This window comes from Melozone crissalis, unplaced genomic scaffold, assembly GCF_028551555.1.
Source record: "Melozone crissalis strain CALT ecotype California unplaced genomic scaffold, PUWL_Pcris_2 ptg000006l_1, whole genome shotgun sequence".
NCBI classification, from domain to species: domain Eukaryota; kingdom Metazoa; phylum Chordata; class Aves; order Passeriformes; family Passerellidae; genus Melozone; species Melozone crissalis.
In genome coordinates, this window is record NW_026535784.1 from 9,413,186 (window position 1) to 9,431,283 (window position 18,098).

An 18,098-nucleotide genomic window follows, 5' to 3' on the forward strand; every position below is an offset into this window, starting at 1 on the left:
CTCATATTCAGGGACAAAAAGCAAGCGTAGAGCCAGAAAGAAAAAAATATCTTCCCAGTCCCCTACAGAGCAGGGATTCTGAACCACAAGCACCTTCCCTGAATTTTGTGACTTGTTCTTTCAAATACTTGTCCAGCCTGAAGTCATGTAACAATTTGTTCCCACAATATCATATACATTTCATTTCTGTTTGTCTCATATCTTAGTATTTTCTCAGCAATTTAAATATTGCTTGAAGTTTAGGAACTGCATCTGGAACTACATCTGCTGTCTACTTTACTTAGAAGACATGATGAAACTTACTGAGACTTTATGTATTAAATATATGCCAAAATATTTAAAAGTTAGACTGTCCTAAAAGAGAATGCAAAAGCAACTTTAGTTTTAACCAGTTGGTAGACACATACAGCAGGGGCTACAGGTTAAATTGTATCACACAGCACCAGGTCCAGATGCCTCAAACAATTCCAGGGACGGCAGCTCCACTACCTTGCTGGGCAGCCCATGGCAACGCCTGACCACCCAAAATATGAAAAATATGAAAAGTGAAAAATGTTTTCTAATATCTAGTATTAGAAATGTATTGGGATATATATCTAATATCTAATAACTTATCTAATATTCCTTGCCTCAGCACATTGGACAGTGGTGACCGTAACACTGTCACATGAAAAACAACTGCTAAGAAGGTAACCAGGAAACAAGAAATGGGTTGAAAACATTTCTTTCACAAGAGCACGTCAGAATACACTGATGTGTAAAGGCGGCAAGTTTCAATTCAAGTATTTTAAGCATCATCTTCCAGCCGCCTTCTCCAGGGGTGCGGCGACAGCGGCTCCTGAGGCCGGACGGGGCGGGAGCGGAGGCAGTGCCTGTTACACCGCCAGTGCCCCAGAACAGCCCGCAGTCGTCCCAAGCGGCACCCGCACCCGCACCCGCACCCGCAGATCCCGCAGATCCCGATGATCCCGATGATCCCGATGATCCCGATGGTCCCGCCCCGCTGCCGGTGACCCCGCGCGGCCCCGCCCCGCCCCGCCCCGCCCCGCGCCGGCCCCGCCCCGCCCCGCCCCTGAGGGAGGAAGCGCGCGGCGCCGCCCGCACGGTGATGGCGGCGGGCGCAGGAAGGGGCGGGCCGCAGGGCGGGGCCGGGGCTCGCCGCCGGGAGTGCGGCAGCGGCGCGGGGCGGCCGGGGAGAGGGGCGCGCCCGCGGTGCCCGCAGCGCCCAGCGGCGGCCGCGCCACGCGGGAGACCGTGGGCGCGGCGGGCGGAGGCCGAGCGGCGCCGCGGCCGCTCCTCTCCCCCCTCAGCCCGGCGGGTCGGGGTCGCACCGGCCCGGGGGCCGCGAGCGGCTCCGCCCCCTCCGCCCCTGTGCAGGGCCCGCGGCGGCTGCGCGCGGCCCCGCCAGTGCTCGTCCCGCGCCGATGGCGCCGCTCTCGGCGGCGGCGCCTCCGCCTCCCCCCGCGCCGCTTCCTCCCGCCGTCCCCTTCCGCTTCCGGGGTCAGCGCCGCCGCTGCTCGCTGAGCAGCCCCGTCCCGGGGCCCGGCCGGCACCGCCGGCAGCAGCCGCCGCCCCGCCGCCCCCATGGCCACCAACCCCCAGCCCCCGCCGCCCCCGCCGCCGCCCCCTCAGCAGCCGCCGCCGCTGCCGGGGGCCGGGGCCGGCGCGGGGGGCGGCACGGCCGAGCCCGAGCTGGTCTCCATGATCGTTAACCACCTCAAGAGCCAGGGGCTCTTCGACCAGTTCCGCCGCGACTGCTTGGCCGACGTGGACACCAAGGTGCGGGCGGGCGGGACCGGAGGCTCGGGGGGGTCCCAGCGCCCCGGGCTGTGGCCGATCGGGGACGGGCCCGGTCCGGGGCAGCGCGCTCGGCGGGGCGGAGCGGCCGCTGGGCCCGCGTGGGGCTCCGGCTCCGCTCGCGGCCGGGGCAGAGCTGGAGCCCCGTGTTGCGTGGGGAGCGCGGCTGGCCGGCCGGCCACGCACGGTCACACACAGCCGGTTCGCGCGGGCAGCGGCCGGGCAGCGTTTAACGCGCTGAATCCGCAGGGCAGCGGCTGCGCCCGCACAGCACCGGGGGTCCGACCGGGGCTCCCGCTGTACCAGCCTGGCCTCCGGGAGGATAACCAGCCGCTTTCATGATGCTCCCTGTCCAACATCTCTGCTGTTGCTTTCTAGCCTGCCTACCAGAATTTGAGACAGCGCGTTGACAACTTTGTTTCCAACCACTTGGCAACTCATACTTGGAGCCCTCATCTCAACAAGAACCAGCTGAGAAATAACATTAGACAGCAGGTTCTCAAGTAAGTTACAGTTCTGGGATTTCTCTGAACATGCCCGTGTGCTGTGATAGGTGACAGAGGGTCTGGGTCAATGTAAAGTGGGTTGCTTTCTTCAGAGACACTTCTGAAGAAGTTGGGTTGTTTTCCTCTTTCAGTGTTTAAAAAGTTACTACTGGGGGTAGTAACTCTCCATCAGTATTAGTCAGAATGAGACTGCAGATGTTCTTTGATCTGATCCAAGTTTATGCAGGGAGGGGACCTCGATTTTGACTTGAGATGTAACCCTAGCTAAAGGCTACCTTTACTTTTTCTTTTAAGGGAGGTTTTAATAAAATTGCAGTTATCATTTTTAGAGCTAAGGAGAAACATTCCCCAGACTAAACTCTGCAAAGTATAAAGCTAAACTCATGAAATAGAAAAATGGATTTAAATCTGGCTGGACAGAGAAGAGATTTTAAGAACTGGTGTTAGGTTAAAATTATGTCAGACAGTTTAACTTGTATTACAGTATTTCATGAAGGTTCCTCCAGTCTTTCTTCTCAAATTTTAGACTCACAAGAGACATTAAGAAATTTTTTCAAGGTACCATGAGTTTGGCCATTAAATTGGGTCAAACCATGGATTTGGGGACAAACTTAATCACTTGTGCTGTGGTGGTACCATTGGTAACTTGTACTGAGGCCTGTTTGGTTTGTAGGGAGGAGAGCAACTGTTCTTTGTTGGTAAAGAAGCAATGACAACAAGAGGTAGCATGTGTCCAACAGAAGACTACAAGGGGTATAAAGAGATAAGCTTTATAGCTGTGGGTTTTCTTTTCTGTTTTATTTTACTGAAGATTAAATGTGTTCTATAAAGCTGCAGAACTTGCCACCTTATACTGGGCAGAGAGTAACTTAGGGTAGTGACCAGTAGTTCAGTAGTTATTTATGCCTCATGCCATCTATAATTCATCTCTTTTTTGCTATGGTAATTGGTGATACAAGGTTTCTTCTAAATTTTTTCCAAAATATGTTTTTTGCAGTTAGATAACACTTTTAAATGTGACCACTAATCATATAGCAACAGGCTGCTTGTTGGATTAATTCCCTATGCTTGGATTGTTTTTTTTTCTCTAGCACGTTTTTTCTTACAAGTAAGGCACAGGCTAAATGCATAGCTGTGAGAATGCTCAGAAAACATTAGTGCTTCATTGGAGCACATCTAAATGATCATATTTCATTAATATGTTATTAAAAACTAATTTTTCATACTAATTTATGTAACTTTGTTCCAGGTCTGGAATGTTGGAATCGGGAATTGACAGAATTATTTCTCAGGTTGTGGACCCAAAGATCAACCACACATTCAGACCTCAGGTGGAAAAAGCTGTCCATGAATTTTTAGCCACATTGAATCACAAAGAGGAGGCAGGCCCCAGTGCGTCTCCAAGTGAGGAGAAAGCAGATGCTTCTGTTACAGTACAAGGTATTCTGCTATTTCTGAGTAGTTTATTAACAAAACAATGGGGTTTGGGAGTGCAGGATCATTGACTAGGTTTTCTGTTGCCATAACGTTGTTAGTATCAGTATTAGCAAGCTAAGCTCCAGGCAGTATGCCAGAACACTTGTCTCTTACTCTGTGTGTAAAGGTAGAAAGCACAAGAGATGTCACGCTGTTATGACCATGTCACTCTTTCACTTCTGCTTGAGATTATGAGGGATCAGTTTATTGTAAGGAGAAGAGTTGGTCTCAGTATTAGAGAATCAGATAAGACCTAGACTGTAAGAGAAGAATGATGCAACTTTTTTGTCTGTCAGTAGAGATGAGAGAATTCTTTAAGAGATAGTTAACTGTGCAGTTGCTGTGTGTCATAAAATTTGGATGGCTAAGGTCCTCATATTACCTGTATTAATTTCTGAACACTCCTGCAGATAATTGTCTATTCTTTCCTGTTCTGAGAGCCTCTGCAGCCATCCATGTATTTGTAACCTTTATTTAAATCCATGCCTTTTTCCCGTGAGGCCTACTTCCTTTAAAATGGGTTAACAAGTCAACTGCAGTAGGTAGTACTAGTCTAGTTGTCCAAGTTCAGAGCTGGTTCTAAAATGATAGAAGAGTGCTAAGGTATTTCTGATAATCCTGTTGTTATATATGCTGTCCATATGCTGAGTCAATTTTCCATTACATTTATGGAGATATTAGAGGTGTGAGCTACTGCCTTTCTCTTGCAGTGTATATACATATATATACATAGAATATATATTATATACATAGTATTTTAGCCACAGTCATCATCCTACTTAGGATGTTGGTGAAGCTGAACAAGGGCTGTGCTCAGATGTCCCTCCCATTGACAATCCTCACTTTCTCTAGGCAGAGCTCAGGAACTGTGGTGTGTCACAGAGCAAAATGGATCTCTAGTAATTGTACGGTGTTTGCTGCAGGAATGCAACATCTTGGAGATTTTTGTTCAGTTCTTTTTTTTTTTAGCCAAAATCTCTCAAGGCAGAATTAGTCAAATATTTTAGTTAGGTATATGTATTTTGTAGAGAGTGCTTATTCTGTTTCTTTTCACGTGTTTAACCCTCTATCAGAACAGAATTACGGAAACTATGGTGAAGTAAAAATGTTTTCTTTCTTACTATTCAAGGTGTCTCTGCTACAACTCCAAGTGCTAATGTAGCTAGTGATGCAATGTCCATTTTGGAAACAATAACTTCTCTTAATCAAGAAGCAAGTGCTGCCAGGGCTTCAACAGAGACCTCCAATCCCAAGAACAATGACAAAGTTGCAAAAAAACTCTCATCTCAGCAGAGTATGGATGGTAGCACTGATAAAGAGAGAAATGCAGAGGACTTGCCAGACAAAGCAATTTGTGACCTTTCTGGAGAAGGGGCTGAAACACTTGCAAAGTGTGAAGATTTAAATGAGCTTCCCTGCCAAAATGAAGAAACAAAAAATTCAGCAAAGGATGCTAATATGTTTACAAGTAAAGATATTCCACAGGAAAGTGAAGATGTAAAGAGTAAATTATTGGATAAATCTGACAAGAAATCAGAGAGCAGTGAAAAAAGTGAAAGAAGAAAAGAAAAAAAGGAAAAGCTTGACAAGAAATCTGATCACTCAAGGAAAAGTGATGATACTCCAAAGTCAAAAGAAGAAAAGCAAGCAAAAGAGTCGGAACCAGTGAAACACTTAGTTCCAGAAAAAAATAGCAATAAACACAAAACAACTGAAAGCACTAAAGAAGGTATGGTATGGGCAATGCTCTTCCTCAAAATAGGGATAAGGAGTGAGGTTTTTAAGTTAATTCAGGAGTTGAATCAGTATATTTGGAATGTAAGTTTTCTGCTAGTTCTGGCAAAGTGGTCTGCTAATGACAATTGGATTTGATCCGTCTCTTAACTGAGGTAGCTGAATTAGGAGTCAGATGACCTTTGATTTCTCAGCTATGTGATTGGTCATCTTAATTTGGCAAGTTCTCTCAACAATTTCAGTCCTCATTTAAAGTTCATAGTTCTGCCTCAGTGATTTTTGTTTTGAATAAACCAGAGTTAGCCTGGTCATGTCATTACAGTGTTATAATTTTGTTTTCTTATTTCTAATTCTTAACATAGTTTTGTTTTCAGTGACAAAGTTGAAGTTTTGGTAGGAAAAGTTTAACAGACTCAGTGTGCTGCCTTACAGCTCTTTGTTTTTACTTTTTCCTTTGCAAGAAAACATGTTAATAGATTCAGATATGGATGTACTCAGTGACATCACGGTCAGCTCTGTCCACACCAGTGACCTTTCTTCCTTTGAAGAGGAGAGCGAAGAGGAGCCTGTAATTTCTGACAGTACTGAAGAGGGGGAGATCACATCAGGTGGTAATATAATTACATTGTTAACTGGCAATAAGGAGTATGTAATGCTTTTGTTGAGTGCACCACGTTGTAAATGTGAGGGTTTGCGATATTGTACCTACCTATGGGAGAGGCTTTGAATGTGAACTGAATGATATTTGTGCAGTTGCAAAAGATGAGTAGTGGGTTTACTTTTTTTAATATTTTTATTCATATAATATAGTATATTGTAAACATTGTAAATCTTTTTTATGCTGCAGTATTACATAGGTGACAAAAGCACTTAATGGTGAATGTCACTGTTCTGTGGGCTTTCTTCCTCTCCCATCTGCCATGAACTTGGAGTAACACCTGGGGTGCTTTGTGGTTGTAGCTGACTTTGTAGCTGACATACTGGGTTTAGAGCTTTAGGGTTCAGGAGCTTGGCCACAGTAGAAAGAACAGGAATGGATCTAGTTTTAAAAGTTCAGAAACACCAAGTCGTTTCACTGATTGTGTTGCCTTTTTGTGTTCTCCCTGTGTAGTACAGACTTTTTCATTTCTGTGGTTAATAAAACTTTCCACCTTATAATGCAGAATGCCTTAGTACCTGAATGAGTTCTCTCAAGTATGCTCACAGCTTACCTTTTCTGCTTCTAGGTTATATTCTAAAAATCTAATTTAGAAGCACTGAATCACTTGTGTATTCTCTGGCTTTGGTCTTACTTTGAAACATGACAGATTGTGTTAGTTATGACTAAATATTAATGAAATGAAGGCAAGCCTTAAGTACATTTGATGAATACAAATAATTTGTACAGTATTGCACTATATCTAGTAATACTGATAAAACTGGAATATATTTATTTATTTTTACTTGATTAATACTTAGATGTGTGTAAGCAACAGTGTGTTTTTTGTATGTATTTCAGTAGGCCAGCTAGTTTTTATGTGCTGAAATACTGTACTGGTATTTTTGGTGTGGGGAGAGCTAGAATTTAATGCATAGCAGAAATTATATTGACTTCTCATGCATAGCTAGCTACTAAATACTATGTGCAAAGGGGCAGTGGGACTAGAGGCAAGAGGGGTAAGCCCAGTTGTTGCGTCCTGGTTTATTAATGGGCTTGTGTTGTGCAATTTTTTGGCTGAATGATATACACAAACACATCAATGCACTTTGATTTTTTCATAATCTGGTGATATTTTGATACTAAAAGGATTTAATTTGACTGTTCATGGTTTTAGGGTAAATAACGGTTGATACGTTTTGAGTAATTTTGCCTTCTCAAAAGTTATGCTGAAAGCACTGGCCTAATTTATCAATATACTCTACCCTGACCAACCTTTGTTTAGATGAAGAGGAGAAAAGCAGCCAAAGTAAGACGAAGCCGCAGGAGCTGAGCGATGGGAGAGCCAAGCCCGTGCGCCACGCGTACGTGCGCAAGCCGTTCCTCTACTCCAAGTACTTCAGTGACTCCGACGATGAGCGAACCGTGGAGCAGCGCCGGCAGTCCATTGTGAGTGCCCCTGTGCTACTGCTCACGTCCCTGCCCCAAAACTTCTTAGAGCAGAAATTCCACTGCTGGTTTGGTGATGGTTTGTGCAAGGGGGAGTCTTCAGTTTCTTCTCTCTTCAGGGATTTTTCTTTTAATCCTTATACTACAGCTGCCCTGTCTTCAGGTTTCTGTCAATATGGCACGATCTGGTTATAGTTAGAAGGCTTCTGGCAGTGAAAGCAATGATAGTCCACACAAAATACTGCAACAATATGGATGAAAAAAGTAGCATATCTACCTGCAGCCTGCCTTCAGCACGGTTTTTTGGTAGATCAGGCTTGTGTAGAGTACTGCAGGCTACTTCATTACCCCAGCACTTAACAAATGTAGTCCTTGCTGACCATGAAATCAGTAGTTTGTAGCAAGTCTGCAGTCGCTGAGAATGGAAACAGATTTAAGCATGTGCACTCTGTTCTGTAGCAGAAGGGCCAGCAGACAGAAGAGGGAGCAGCAGTTCTTTTAGATTTCTCTGTTGGCCAGATGCATATATTTATACCTATAATAAATATGTATATATTGTATGTACATCAGAGAAAAAATACATTCTTTGAGAACGTTGCAGAGCTTCAGTCTGCAGTGTTGAGCAGCAAGGAAATTCTGGAACTCAGCTAATTTACCTTCACAAAAATATTAGAGGATTCCATTAACTTTTGTATGATTTCTAAGGTGTATTTATGTTTTAGTTTTCTGTAAGCTACTGTGTTCTGTTTTCTATGGGGTTTAGACTTATATTTGTAGTCAAAGAATGCTCTTTAACCTAATGATAAATCGTTTACCTTGGTTCTGTATCTCTAGGCCAAAGAAAAAGAGGAGAGACTCCTCAGAAGACGAATTAACAGAGAGAGACTTGAAGAAAAACGTAAACAGAAGGCTGCAGAAAAGACAAAATCCCTAAAAACTGGAAATCAGAATGTTAAAGGTATGAGAGGAAAAGCTTTGTGTGGCCCACACCACCCTGCTCTCGCTTACCCTCCGTAGAATAAAACATTCCTCTTTGAATAATGGTCATATAGGGCTATAGTCATTTCCTTCCCTTAATAACCCAACATCTCAACAGTGATGTAACAGAAAAAATTATAATGCAAAGAATTAATACAGAATTTCTTCTTCACTTTTTCATATATTCATTGCACTACTTAAGCTTAATTAACACCTAACTGCTATTCTCTGCTATGCCTTAGTACTCTCTGTACTGCTTTCTGTCATGTTTATAGCTGAAACTCTAATATAATGATGTGTATGTGTTTCACCGTTTGTGTATTATTTTAGGAAAAAGTGGCTTGCAATTAGAAGAACCTTCATCAAAAAGTCTAGAGTCAAAAACAGCTGGTACCAGCATTAAGGATGTGCTTAAAGAACAGAAATTTTTGGAAAAAAAAGTGGCCCTGAGCAGAAAAAGAAAAAGAGATTCAAGGTATTTACGTATTTGCTCAAAAGGACTTAATGTTTTGAACATTCATTTTTGCAGATTGGAAAGGTTCTTTTCTACTTTCTACTTAGCCTTATCCATTTAAAAAATTTTTTCTTTAAATATTTGCATAATATTGTTGCTAATAAGCATGAAATTCTAGCAGAAAAATTACAACTGATTAAATATGTTGCAGCTCAGTAGCAGTCTTTGTGGTTTTTCACAGAATGGTAATAAAGACATGAGAATGGAGAGCTCTTACATGTTTGTGAGTCTAATAGGCAAGTCAGGTTGGCTTCATCTTTAGATAGATGTTTCATGTAGATATGTACATTTGTACATAACTGTCTACATATAGGTAGATATGGGGCAAGGAGGACTTTTACCCATATTAGGACAACAACAGTACTACTGTCATCCTAATATTGCTTAAAAGCACTGGTATTCAGGGTATTTTTGAAGCTGATATATATAATTTTATAAGAGAAAAAAGCCTGGGTGCATTAGTCAGAAGTTTGGTGATCATGCTCTGTTTCTGTATTTTTAGCAGGCATTTCTCTCGCATTCAGCTTTGAATGCAGAAAGTTTGCAAAGCAGCGTTAGGCTGGTACCAGTTGTTCTTTGTTAAATTGTCCAAATACCTGTTTCAGGCATGGTGAAGATAGCTGCAGAAAGAAAAATGAGCCATCTGAAGAAGATTCTAAAGAAATGCAAAAGACAAATGAGGTATGTGTCTCATAGGTATAAATCTTCCAATCTTCCCTTTAATTCTGATGGTACTCTTTCATATGTACACACCAAACTGCATATAATTGCATTCGTTCTCACTCATAAGTTTTTCCCTGCATGTTCCTTCAGTTGTATTAGGGATCTGACATCACTGTAGTAATGTTTTCTGAATTGCAATAGCCACTGAAATGTGGTCTGTGTATTCAGTGCTGATGCATGTTGTAGTAGAATCTGAGATGCAGTTTGAGCCCTAATCTATGAAGCATGCTGGGTTTTTAAAAAGAGCAGTGTCTTTTATATGCAAAGACTTGAGCTTGGTCTGTTTTAACTTCTCACTGGAAAGTGAAAGGAAAACTGACTGTGCTCCACCACAAAAGGAAAGAAAATTATGGTGAGAATTTTATGAATAAAATTGTTTAAACTAAAAAAGGTGGTGTGGAAGTTCAAGTAGAAGTCTACATGTATCTTTAAGTTTTGATGTGTTGTTCAGTTTCAGATTTTTAGCTACAGTTTTGTTTTACGAGACAGCATAATAGCTATTTAAGGTAGCTTACAGAGTACTTGAAATTGTAATTGTCTATTCAAAAACCTTTTAAAGTCATTTTAGAAAAATTACCTTATGAAGAAAAAATAATAAAGTTCAGACAGCTTAAGGATAACTTCTTCCGCTTTCAATTTTTCCACTATAGCAGATAGCTGAAAGAAAAATGGCAATTTTCATTTCCTGGCTATAATGAATTTTTATTACAATATTAAGTATATTCCCTATTGTATTAAGGTTTTTTCAAGAATTTGTGCTTGTCAGTTCTGTTCAGGCACATTAGTGAGGGAACTGTGTAATGTGTACTTATATATATTCTTTAAAAATCTCTTTTGTAGACCTCTGAAAAAAATTCTTCCAAAGAATTGAAGCACAATCATGGAAAAAATGAAGTCTGTAAACAACTTAGAAGACTTTCAGATTGGGGGCATTTGGCTGAGGAAAGCAAAAGTGATTCTAAAGCAGAAAAAGAACATAAAAGAAAAACTTCCACTTCTCTTCATGCTGATGGAGCTCAGCAGGACAGCGAAACAAGGGATCCAAAAAAACAACTGGATAAAGCAGAAGTCAATACTGAAGAATCGCAGAAGCAGAAATCCATATCTAAGAATGAAAAACATCCCAAAAAAGATACTGACACAGAAATTCAACATATGAGAAATTCTGCCAAAAAAGAAGCCAAGTCTTACAGAGATAAAAATGAAAAGGAAAGAACTGCTTTAGAAGATAAACTTCCTTTAAAGCACAAATATAAAGGAGATGGTATTCACAAATCAGGTGAAGATGTTGAACTTCATTCATTTGAGCGAAGTTTGAAAGGAGAGGATGGTGGCCAGAAACATAATCAACAAATAAAGGTTTCCTCAGATGACAAAAGTGAAAGAAAAAGCAAACACCGAAGTGAACGGAAAGTGTCAGTAACAGGGAAAGATGGAAAAAACCCCTCTGAATCAACCTTAAAAGCTGAAGAATTGCTGCGGAAGGAAAACAAAAAAGACAGACATCTCTCAACAGACAAACCGAGAGCAGAATGCAAGACCAAAAGGTCCTTGAGTGATTCTAAGCCACAGAAGGATTCCCTAAGTGCCTCAAAACAACCTGGTTCAGCATCACACAGAAGGAGTGAAAGCTACTCAGAGGATAAACGTGAAATAGAATCAACTAACTCTGATAGTAATGTAAAACTTGAAGATGGTGTTCATAAAGACAGACGAAGATCTAAGAGCCTTGCAGAAGACAAGATTTTGTTAAAATCCAAGTCAAAGAGTCATAGTAAACAGTTCAAAGCATCTGAAACAGAATTACAAGAATTAACAAAACAAGACACTGGACAGAAGCTAGACAAAGATAAGAGCATGGAAGACAATGATTCAGATAAACAGCAGAAATCCAGGAATGAAGATAAAAGTTTGGAGGAGAGTGGTGCTGAGTTTCAGCTTGCAAGTGGCCCACAGTCAACTCAGGGATCACAAAAAGACTTTAGTCACAGAGTTAAGTTACATTCTGGAGAAAAAGGGGCTGTAAAAGAGAAATACAGAGGTGATAAAGACTTAAGTAATTCCAAACTAGAAAGAAGGTTCTCTGCTGAAGGTCATAAAAGCAGAAACTTAAAGCACAGCAACAAGGAAATAAGGAAGAAGGAAGAGAGCATCAAATTGGAAGATAAAGATACTAAAGAAATGGATAGTGGGCATGAAAGATTATCTAATGTCACAATGGCAGTGGATAAAAAACAAAGCAAGAAAGTCTCCTGTGAAAATAGGAAAGGCAGTATATCAAACCAAGATTTACTTAAGGAGGGAAAGCAATCAGCTAGCGCAACTGAAAGCAGCCAGGTTCCAGCCCCTCAAAAGGCAACTATGAATAATGATGACTTGCATGCTGGTCATGAGGAAGAGCTGATTGAACTTGATTTGAAAAAAACAAAAGCACAGGAAGCATCTAATATTGATGGAAAAAACATTCAAAACTCTCTCCATGCTACAGATGCCAAGTGTGCAGTAAAACAAAAAGTATCTCGTTCTATTTCAAATAAGGAGTTAAAACACAGCTTGGCAGATCCTGTAGCTTGTGAATCACAGTTTCTGCCTGCAGCTGAAAAAACTGTTGAACAAGATACTTCTAATAAACAAGTTGGTGCCTTAGACCCTTTGTCCAAAAAAGCTTCCATGGCTCAAGGTCCCAGTAAACAAGGGGCTTACAAAACAAGTACTGTGTATGAAACAAGTGGTAGAATCTTAAAGAATGCATCCAGTAAGGATCAGGCTTCAAAAGATAGCAGAAGACCAAAGAATTTAAAAACTGTGATAAATTCTAATTCAGATGATGTTCCTTTAGCAATTAATTCTTCAAGAGAAGATGCTGCTGATGCAAAGTCCATAGATATGGATATGTCAGATTCTACAGATTCTTTAGGTACTGTGTCTAAAGAATGCCACAATTCAGAGGGAACTTCCTTATTGCAAGATGCTTTTCTTATGAAGAATGACACAGCACAGGTTGTATACATGGAGCAAGATCGTGCAGTGCCAAGCTCTGTCATGAAAGATAGTGATAATACCGTCGTGGCAAACAGTACGGGAAAAGTGAATGAGGTGTCCCGGCCTGATGAACAGGCAAGGGAAGACAGTACAGCTGGGCTGTGTAGGCGAGAAGATTGCAATGAAGCAGCAAAGTCAGATGGCTCTCAAAAAAGGAAGTTAAAAAGAAAAGAGGGAAACATGATGTCTGGCAAAACTGAAGATCATGGAGATGTAACAACAAAAGAACTTACAAGAAGAAAAGGAAGAGAGTGCTTGAATATAGATCCTTCCACAAAGGGAGAAAGAAGCACAGTAATGGATAGTGTGGAAAAGAATAAGGTGCATGACGCTGATAATATGATCCAGTCTTCCTCCGTTTTAGTGCCTGAAGGAGTTCCTGAGGAAAGTTTCAAAGGCTCTGTTTTAGCCAATGGGCAAGAAGGGACTAATGTGGTTGGCATGGACAAAAATGAAAGCAATGCTGTAGGTACCAGTGCAGGAAGTAGTAAACTTAGTTTGTTGTATAGCAGCCTACAAAAAACTCCTGCCAGTGCAATAGGAACTAGTACAGAAAAGATCATTGAGAGCACTTCAATGGCAGCTAGTACAGGAGGAGAAGGAGCTGAGGGTACATCACATTCTGGAAAGGACAGTGATGCTACACCCACTTGCTCAGAAGAAGGTGAGGTGACAGTAATCTGCACAAGCATAGAAGCTGATGAAGGTTTCACAACAGGCATATGGGTAAAACGTAGTGAGGACTGCAGTTCTGTCACAGGAGCAGATGTTGGTGACTGTACTGTTGCAGCAGCCGAAGAAGGTGGTGGCAGTGTTGTCACTGAAGGATTAGCAGAAAGTGAAAGCTTCCTAACAAGTACAGAAGGAGAAGCAAATGGCGACTCTACCATGGTTGATGCAGAAGAAGGTGGTAAGGATTTAGTGAACCCAAGTGGAGTGGAAATCGAAGACAGTGTAAATAGTGCTGGGACAGAAGAAAAAGATGATGCTGTGACTAGTGCAGGCTCTGAAGAAAAGCCAAAGACCTCAACTTGTGTAGATACAGGCAAATTGGAAAGCTCTGTGTCCTGCTTAGGTGAAATGGAGAGCGATGGAGCTGTAACTAGTGCAGGGACAGAAACAGGTGAAGGGTCAACCAGTGGTGATAATTCAGGTGAATTTAGGGGCAATGTTACAGCTGGCCAAGTAAAAGAACATGAAAGTACTGTGACTTGCACAGGTGCAGAAGAAAGAGGTCATAACTTCATTGTCTGCTCTGTGACTGGTACAGATACCCAAGGAGAAAGTACCGTAACTGGTGCATGTGTTGCAGTGGTCACAGACAACAGTGCCACAGCTGGAACTAGCGGTGACAAATCTGAGGATATTGTAAATGGTGAAAGTGCAGTGACCAGCACAGGCATAACCCCAGAGGATGATGCTGAAATTTCAGCAGTCTGCACAGGGATAGAAGACAGCAATGAGGGATTTGTAGTTTGTTTAGAAACTGAAAAATGTGAAAGTCTAATGGACAGTACAAGGGCAAAGGAAGAAACCAGTATCACTACAGTCAGTGTAGGTCTGTGTGATGATGAAGGTTTTGTGACTAGTACAGGCTCAAAAGAAGAGGATGAAGAAGGTGAGGACATCGTGAGCAGTACAGGAAGAGGAAATGAAGAAAATGAGCATGCTTCTACTTGTACAGGAGTGGAAAGTGAAAGTGCACTAATTTGTATCAGTGCAGAAGAAGGTGAAAGTTCCATTATCTGCATAGTTGCTGAACAAATGGAAGCTGAGTCAGGAGTGGCTGGCACAGATACAAATAAGCTTACTGTCGACAGCATGACAAGCGCAGAGAAAGAAGCTAATTGTGGCACAGACGGCAGAAGTGACAAAGGCATTGTTGAAAGCAGTGTGACCAGTGCAAGTGCTGCAGATGAGGGTGCCTTAGCTGCACAGACAGGAAAGCATGAAGGTACCTTGCTTCCCTCAGATGCTGGGGAATGTGAGGGTCCCATGACTAGTGCTATGGCCGTGCAAGATAAGACACAGTTTGGTGCTGAAGATAAACATGAGAATGCCATGACTTCCTTTGACAGCAGAGGACTTGATGCCTCTATAAGTAGTGCTGTTCCAAAGGATGAGGCTTCTCTTACTCCTGCTGACAGAGAAGTAAAGGTAAAAGGTGATGTAATCTCTACCAGCACAGTGGAAGATGCTCCTTTACATTCAGCCACAGATGCTGAAGAGGGTCCACTTGCTGTTGCAAGAGTAAATGAAAGTGGGGAAAACTCTATGATCTTAATAGACTCTGAAGACACAGTGCCTATGCCCAGCACAGCTGCAGAGTTTAAAGAGTGTGTGAATACTTCCAGCAGTAAGCAGGAGAAAGATGAGTGTGCTATGATTTCCACCAGTATTGTGGAGGAATTTGAGGCTCCTGTGTCAAGTGCAGCTATTGAATATGATGGTCAGATCCCCTCAGTGAAAACAGAAGAAATAAATGAGAATACCATGGTTTCCGTAGATATGGAGGTGTATGAGGTTCCCATGCCTAGTGAATCCAGCACAGGAGGAGATGATAATGGTGATGATGGAAGTCACCCAACTGCTAGTGGGAAGGAAGAAAAGGATGAGTGTGCCATGATCTCCACAAGTGTTGTGGAAGAACAAGTAATCCTAATGTCAAGTGAAGTCACAGAAGAGGTGATTCAACATATCTCAGACACGGAGTCAAAGAATGAAACATTAATGATCTCTACAAGTTCAGCAGAATGTTTTGAAGCTCCTATGTCTAGTGTAGCTGTGCAAGATGAAAACAAACTCACTGCTTCAGAAACAGAAGGAAGATACGAAGCTGCTATGATCACTACAAGCATGACGGAAGAATGTGAGATACTCTTGATCAGTGCAGCACCACAAGCTGAAAGTCAGCTCATCGTAGCAGGAGATGAAGGTGCCATTCTCTCTCCAAATGCATCAGAGGAATGTAGGGTAGTGGAGACCACTGCAACTGTAGATGAACAGTTTGGACTAACTGCTTTCAATGCAGATGGGAAAAACAAAGGTTCTGTGATAATTGTGGGAGAATGTGGAGCTCCTGTGCTAAGAGTTGCAACTGACAGTGAAGATCAACACACTGCTTCAAATGGAGAAGATAAGGAGGAGGGGGCAGTGATCACTCTGAGCACAATGGAAGAATGTGATAGTCTCTTCACCTTTGCAGTCATTGAAGAAAATCAACTTCCTGCTGAGAGCACAGAAGTGAAAGACAAAAGTGAAGAAATTTTTGATACTGCTAACCAGATTGAATGCATGCTTTCAACTACAGGTCAAGAAAAAAGCGAGAATTCTTTGCTTGTTATTGGGAGAGAGAACGAGACACATGAGAGTGGGGTGAGGACAGAATCAGCAGCATCTCAGGCCACAGTAGACAGTGAAATCACAGAAGCAGATGAAAATGCAGTGAACCTCATGAGTGTAGATGAGGCCCTTTGTGTGGAGATTAGTACAGAGACTGCTAAGAGCCCTTCCCCAGAGGCAGGTGGGGATGATGAGCAAGCAGAAGATGTTTTGCACGAGGACGACACATCGGAACTCTCCAGTACGATTTCAGAAGCAGTGAAAGAGAGTGAAGCTGTAAAGAATGTAAACTATCAATTAAATTCAAATGTACTTCTAGAAAGTGACTCACCTGAAGTAAGGACTTCCCTGCCTAAGACACAGGCTCTTTCCTTAGTTTCTGCAAATGAAGTGACTGTGAACACCAACCATGGTGAAGTAACAACAGAAGCAAAACTAGGGAAGAAAAGGGACCTCACTTCGTTGCCTGTAGAAAAGCTATGTGACAGTGATGACAAAACCAGCTTGGTCAAAACAGGTGATACTGGCACTGAAGTTACTGTTCAGAAAAGTAATGCAACCTTTAATTCAGGTGAGCATTTATGTTTGTTTTTAATTCTTGAGTTTGTAAGTTGTCATAAATGAATGAACATTATAGTTAGGAATAACTTATACGGTTCAAATATACCTCACTTCTTTGTTAGTTGCAGAATGGCTGTTAATACACTTAAGAATTGGTGACAAATAAATAAGCGTGTGATTCTGGGCAAACAAGACTAACTGAGCACAATTACCTGAGCTGTGTCGGAGAACAAATATTAGAGTGCAAGAAATTACTAAAATACATTGACTTAAAGTTGCCAGCCAATATATATAAAGTTATTTGCAAGGGGTAATTATTATGAAGGTACACATGGGTTTTGTTATTAGTGTGTTATGAAATTCAAAAAGTTTTTTAGGAAAGAGGATGCATGTCATTTTGATATATGTTCATCATTTTAGAAAGGTAACTTCATAATAATTTTGAAGATTGAGATTGGCCACCCTTAGTCATAGCTGCAGATTTTCTCTGGGTTATTATTTAGTGATCATGTTCAGATTCACTGTATTACACTTAATTTTGTCTTATGAATGTACTTGAAATGGTTCTGCTTTGTGTTACAAAGGAATTAGCCAGTTATCCTAAATAAGTATTTTAAGTGTGCAATAGATGTCTATTTTCAATAGAAAATTATATGAGTATATGGCATGAAGGATATCATACTCTATATCCAGATCTATTTTTCTACACTAGCATTTGAAGTGAATCTGCATGGTTGCTGGTTCCTAAAATACAGTGTAATGAACATCCTACTATTTTTAACCTTGCATGTATTTAACCCTCTGAAGTAGCTGAAGCACCAATTTTTTTGAACAATGATGAAGTACGTAGATGCTGTAATGAAGTCAAAGTTGTGACTTCATTATAAATTTTAAACTGTAGAAAAATGTGTTTATGCCACAGGAAGTGTAATGATGCTGCTCAAGTACTATTTTTTAATCTTTTCCTTCTCGTGTCTGTCTTTGCTATAATTTAAAAAAATTTAATGTGGATTTAGGTCCAGTTTATTAAAGGCTGGCTTTATTCTCCAGTTTTATTGACATTGGGTTAAGAGAGCAGTCTCTGCAGATTTTGGGATTTTAGGAATTTTTCTAGGAAAGATGCTGGTGTAGTAAGCTTGAAAAATGTTATTTGCTGTTTATACAAGAGTCAAATGAGCCATGAAAGTGTAAAATATTGCGCAGTAACGTATTCCTATCTCAGTGCTCGCCTCAATCCTTGTTGTCCATTGATGTAGCTTTTATAAATGGTAATGGTACTTATTCTGTGGATTGCAACCATAATTTAATCATTTTGCATGCATCATTGGTGAATTATCAT

At 41.6% G+C, this 18,098-nt stretch overlaps 1 protein-coding gene across 2 annotated transcripts in view; it reads left to right on the forward strand.

Moving 5' to 3' along the window:
- The first annotated feature begins 1,584 nt into the window (after positions 1-1,584).
- BOD1L1 (biorientation of chromosomes in cell division 1 like 1) overlaps positions 1,585-18,098 on the forward strand; it is a 36,293-nt gene continuing 19,779 nt past the window's right edge. For both annotated transcript variants that reach the window (XM_054292458.1, XM_054292466.1), the window contains exons 1-10: positions 1,585-1,779; positions 2,176-2,300; positions 3,553-3,743; positions 4,909-5,508; positions 5,975-6,121; positions 7,436-7,599; positions 8,434-8,557; positions 8,908-9,052; positions 9,697-9,772; positions 10,655-16,769. In XM_054292458.1, the coding sequence (XP_054148433.1) occupies positions 1,585-1,779; positions 2,176-2,300; positions 3,553-3,743; positions 4,909-5,508; positions 5,975-6,121; positions 7,436-7,599; positions 8,434-8,557; positions 8,908-9,052; positions 9,697-9,772; positions 10,655-16,769 (7,882 nt within the window). The remainder of the gene's footprint in view (positions 1,780-2,175; positions 2,301-3,552; positions 3,744-4,908; positions 5,509-5,974; positions 6,122-7,435; positions 7,600-8,433; positions 8,558-8,907; positions 9,053-9,696; positions 9,773-10,654; positions 16,770-18,098) is intronic.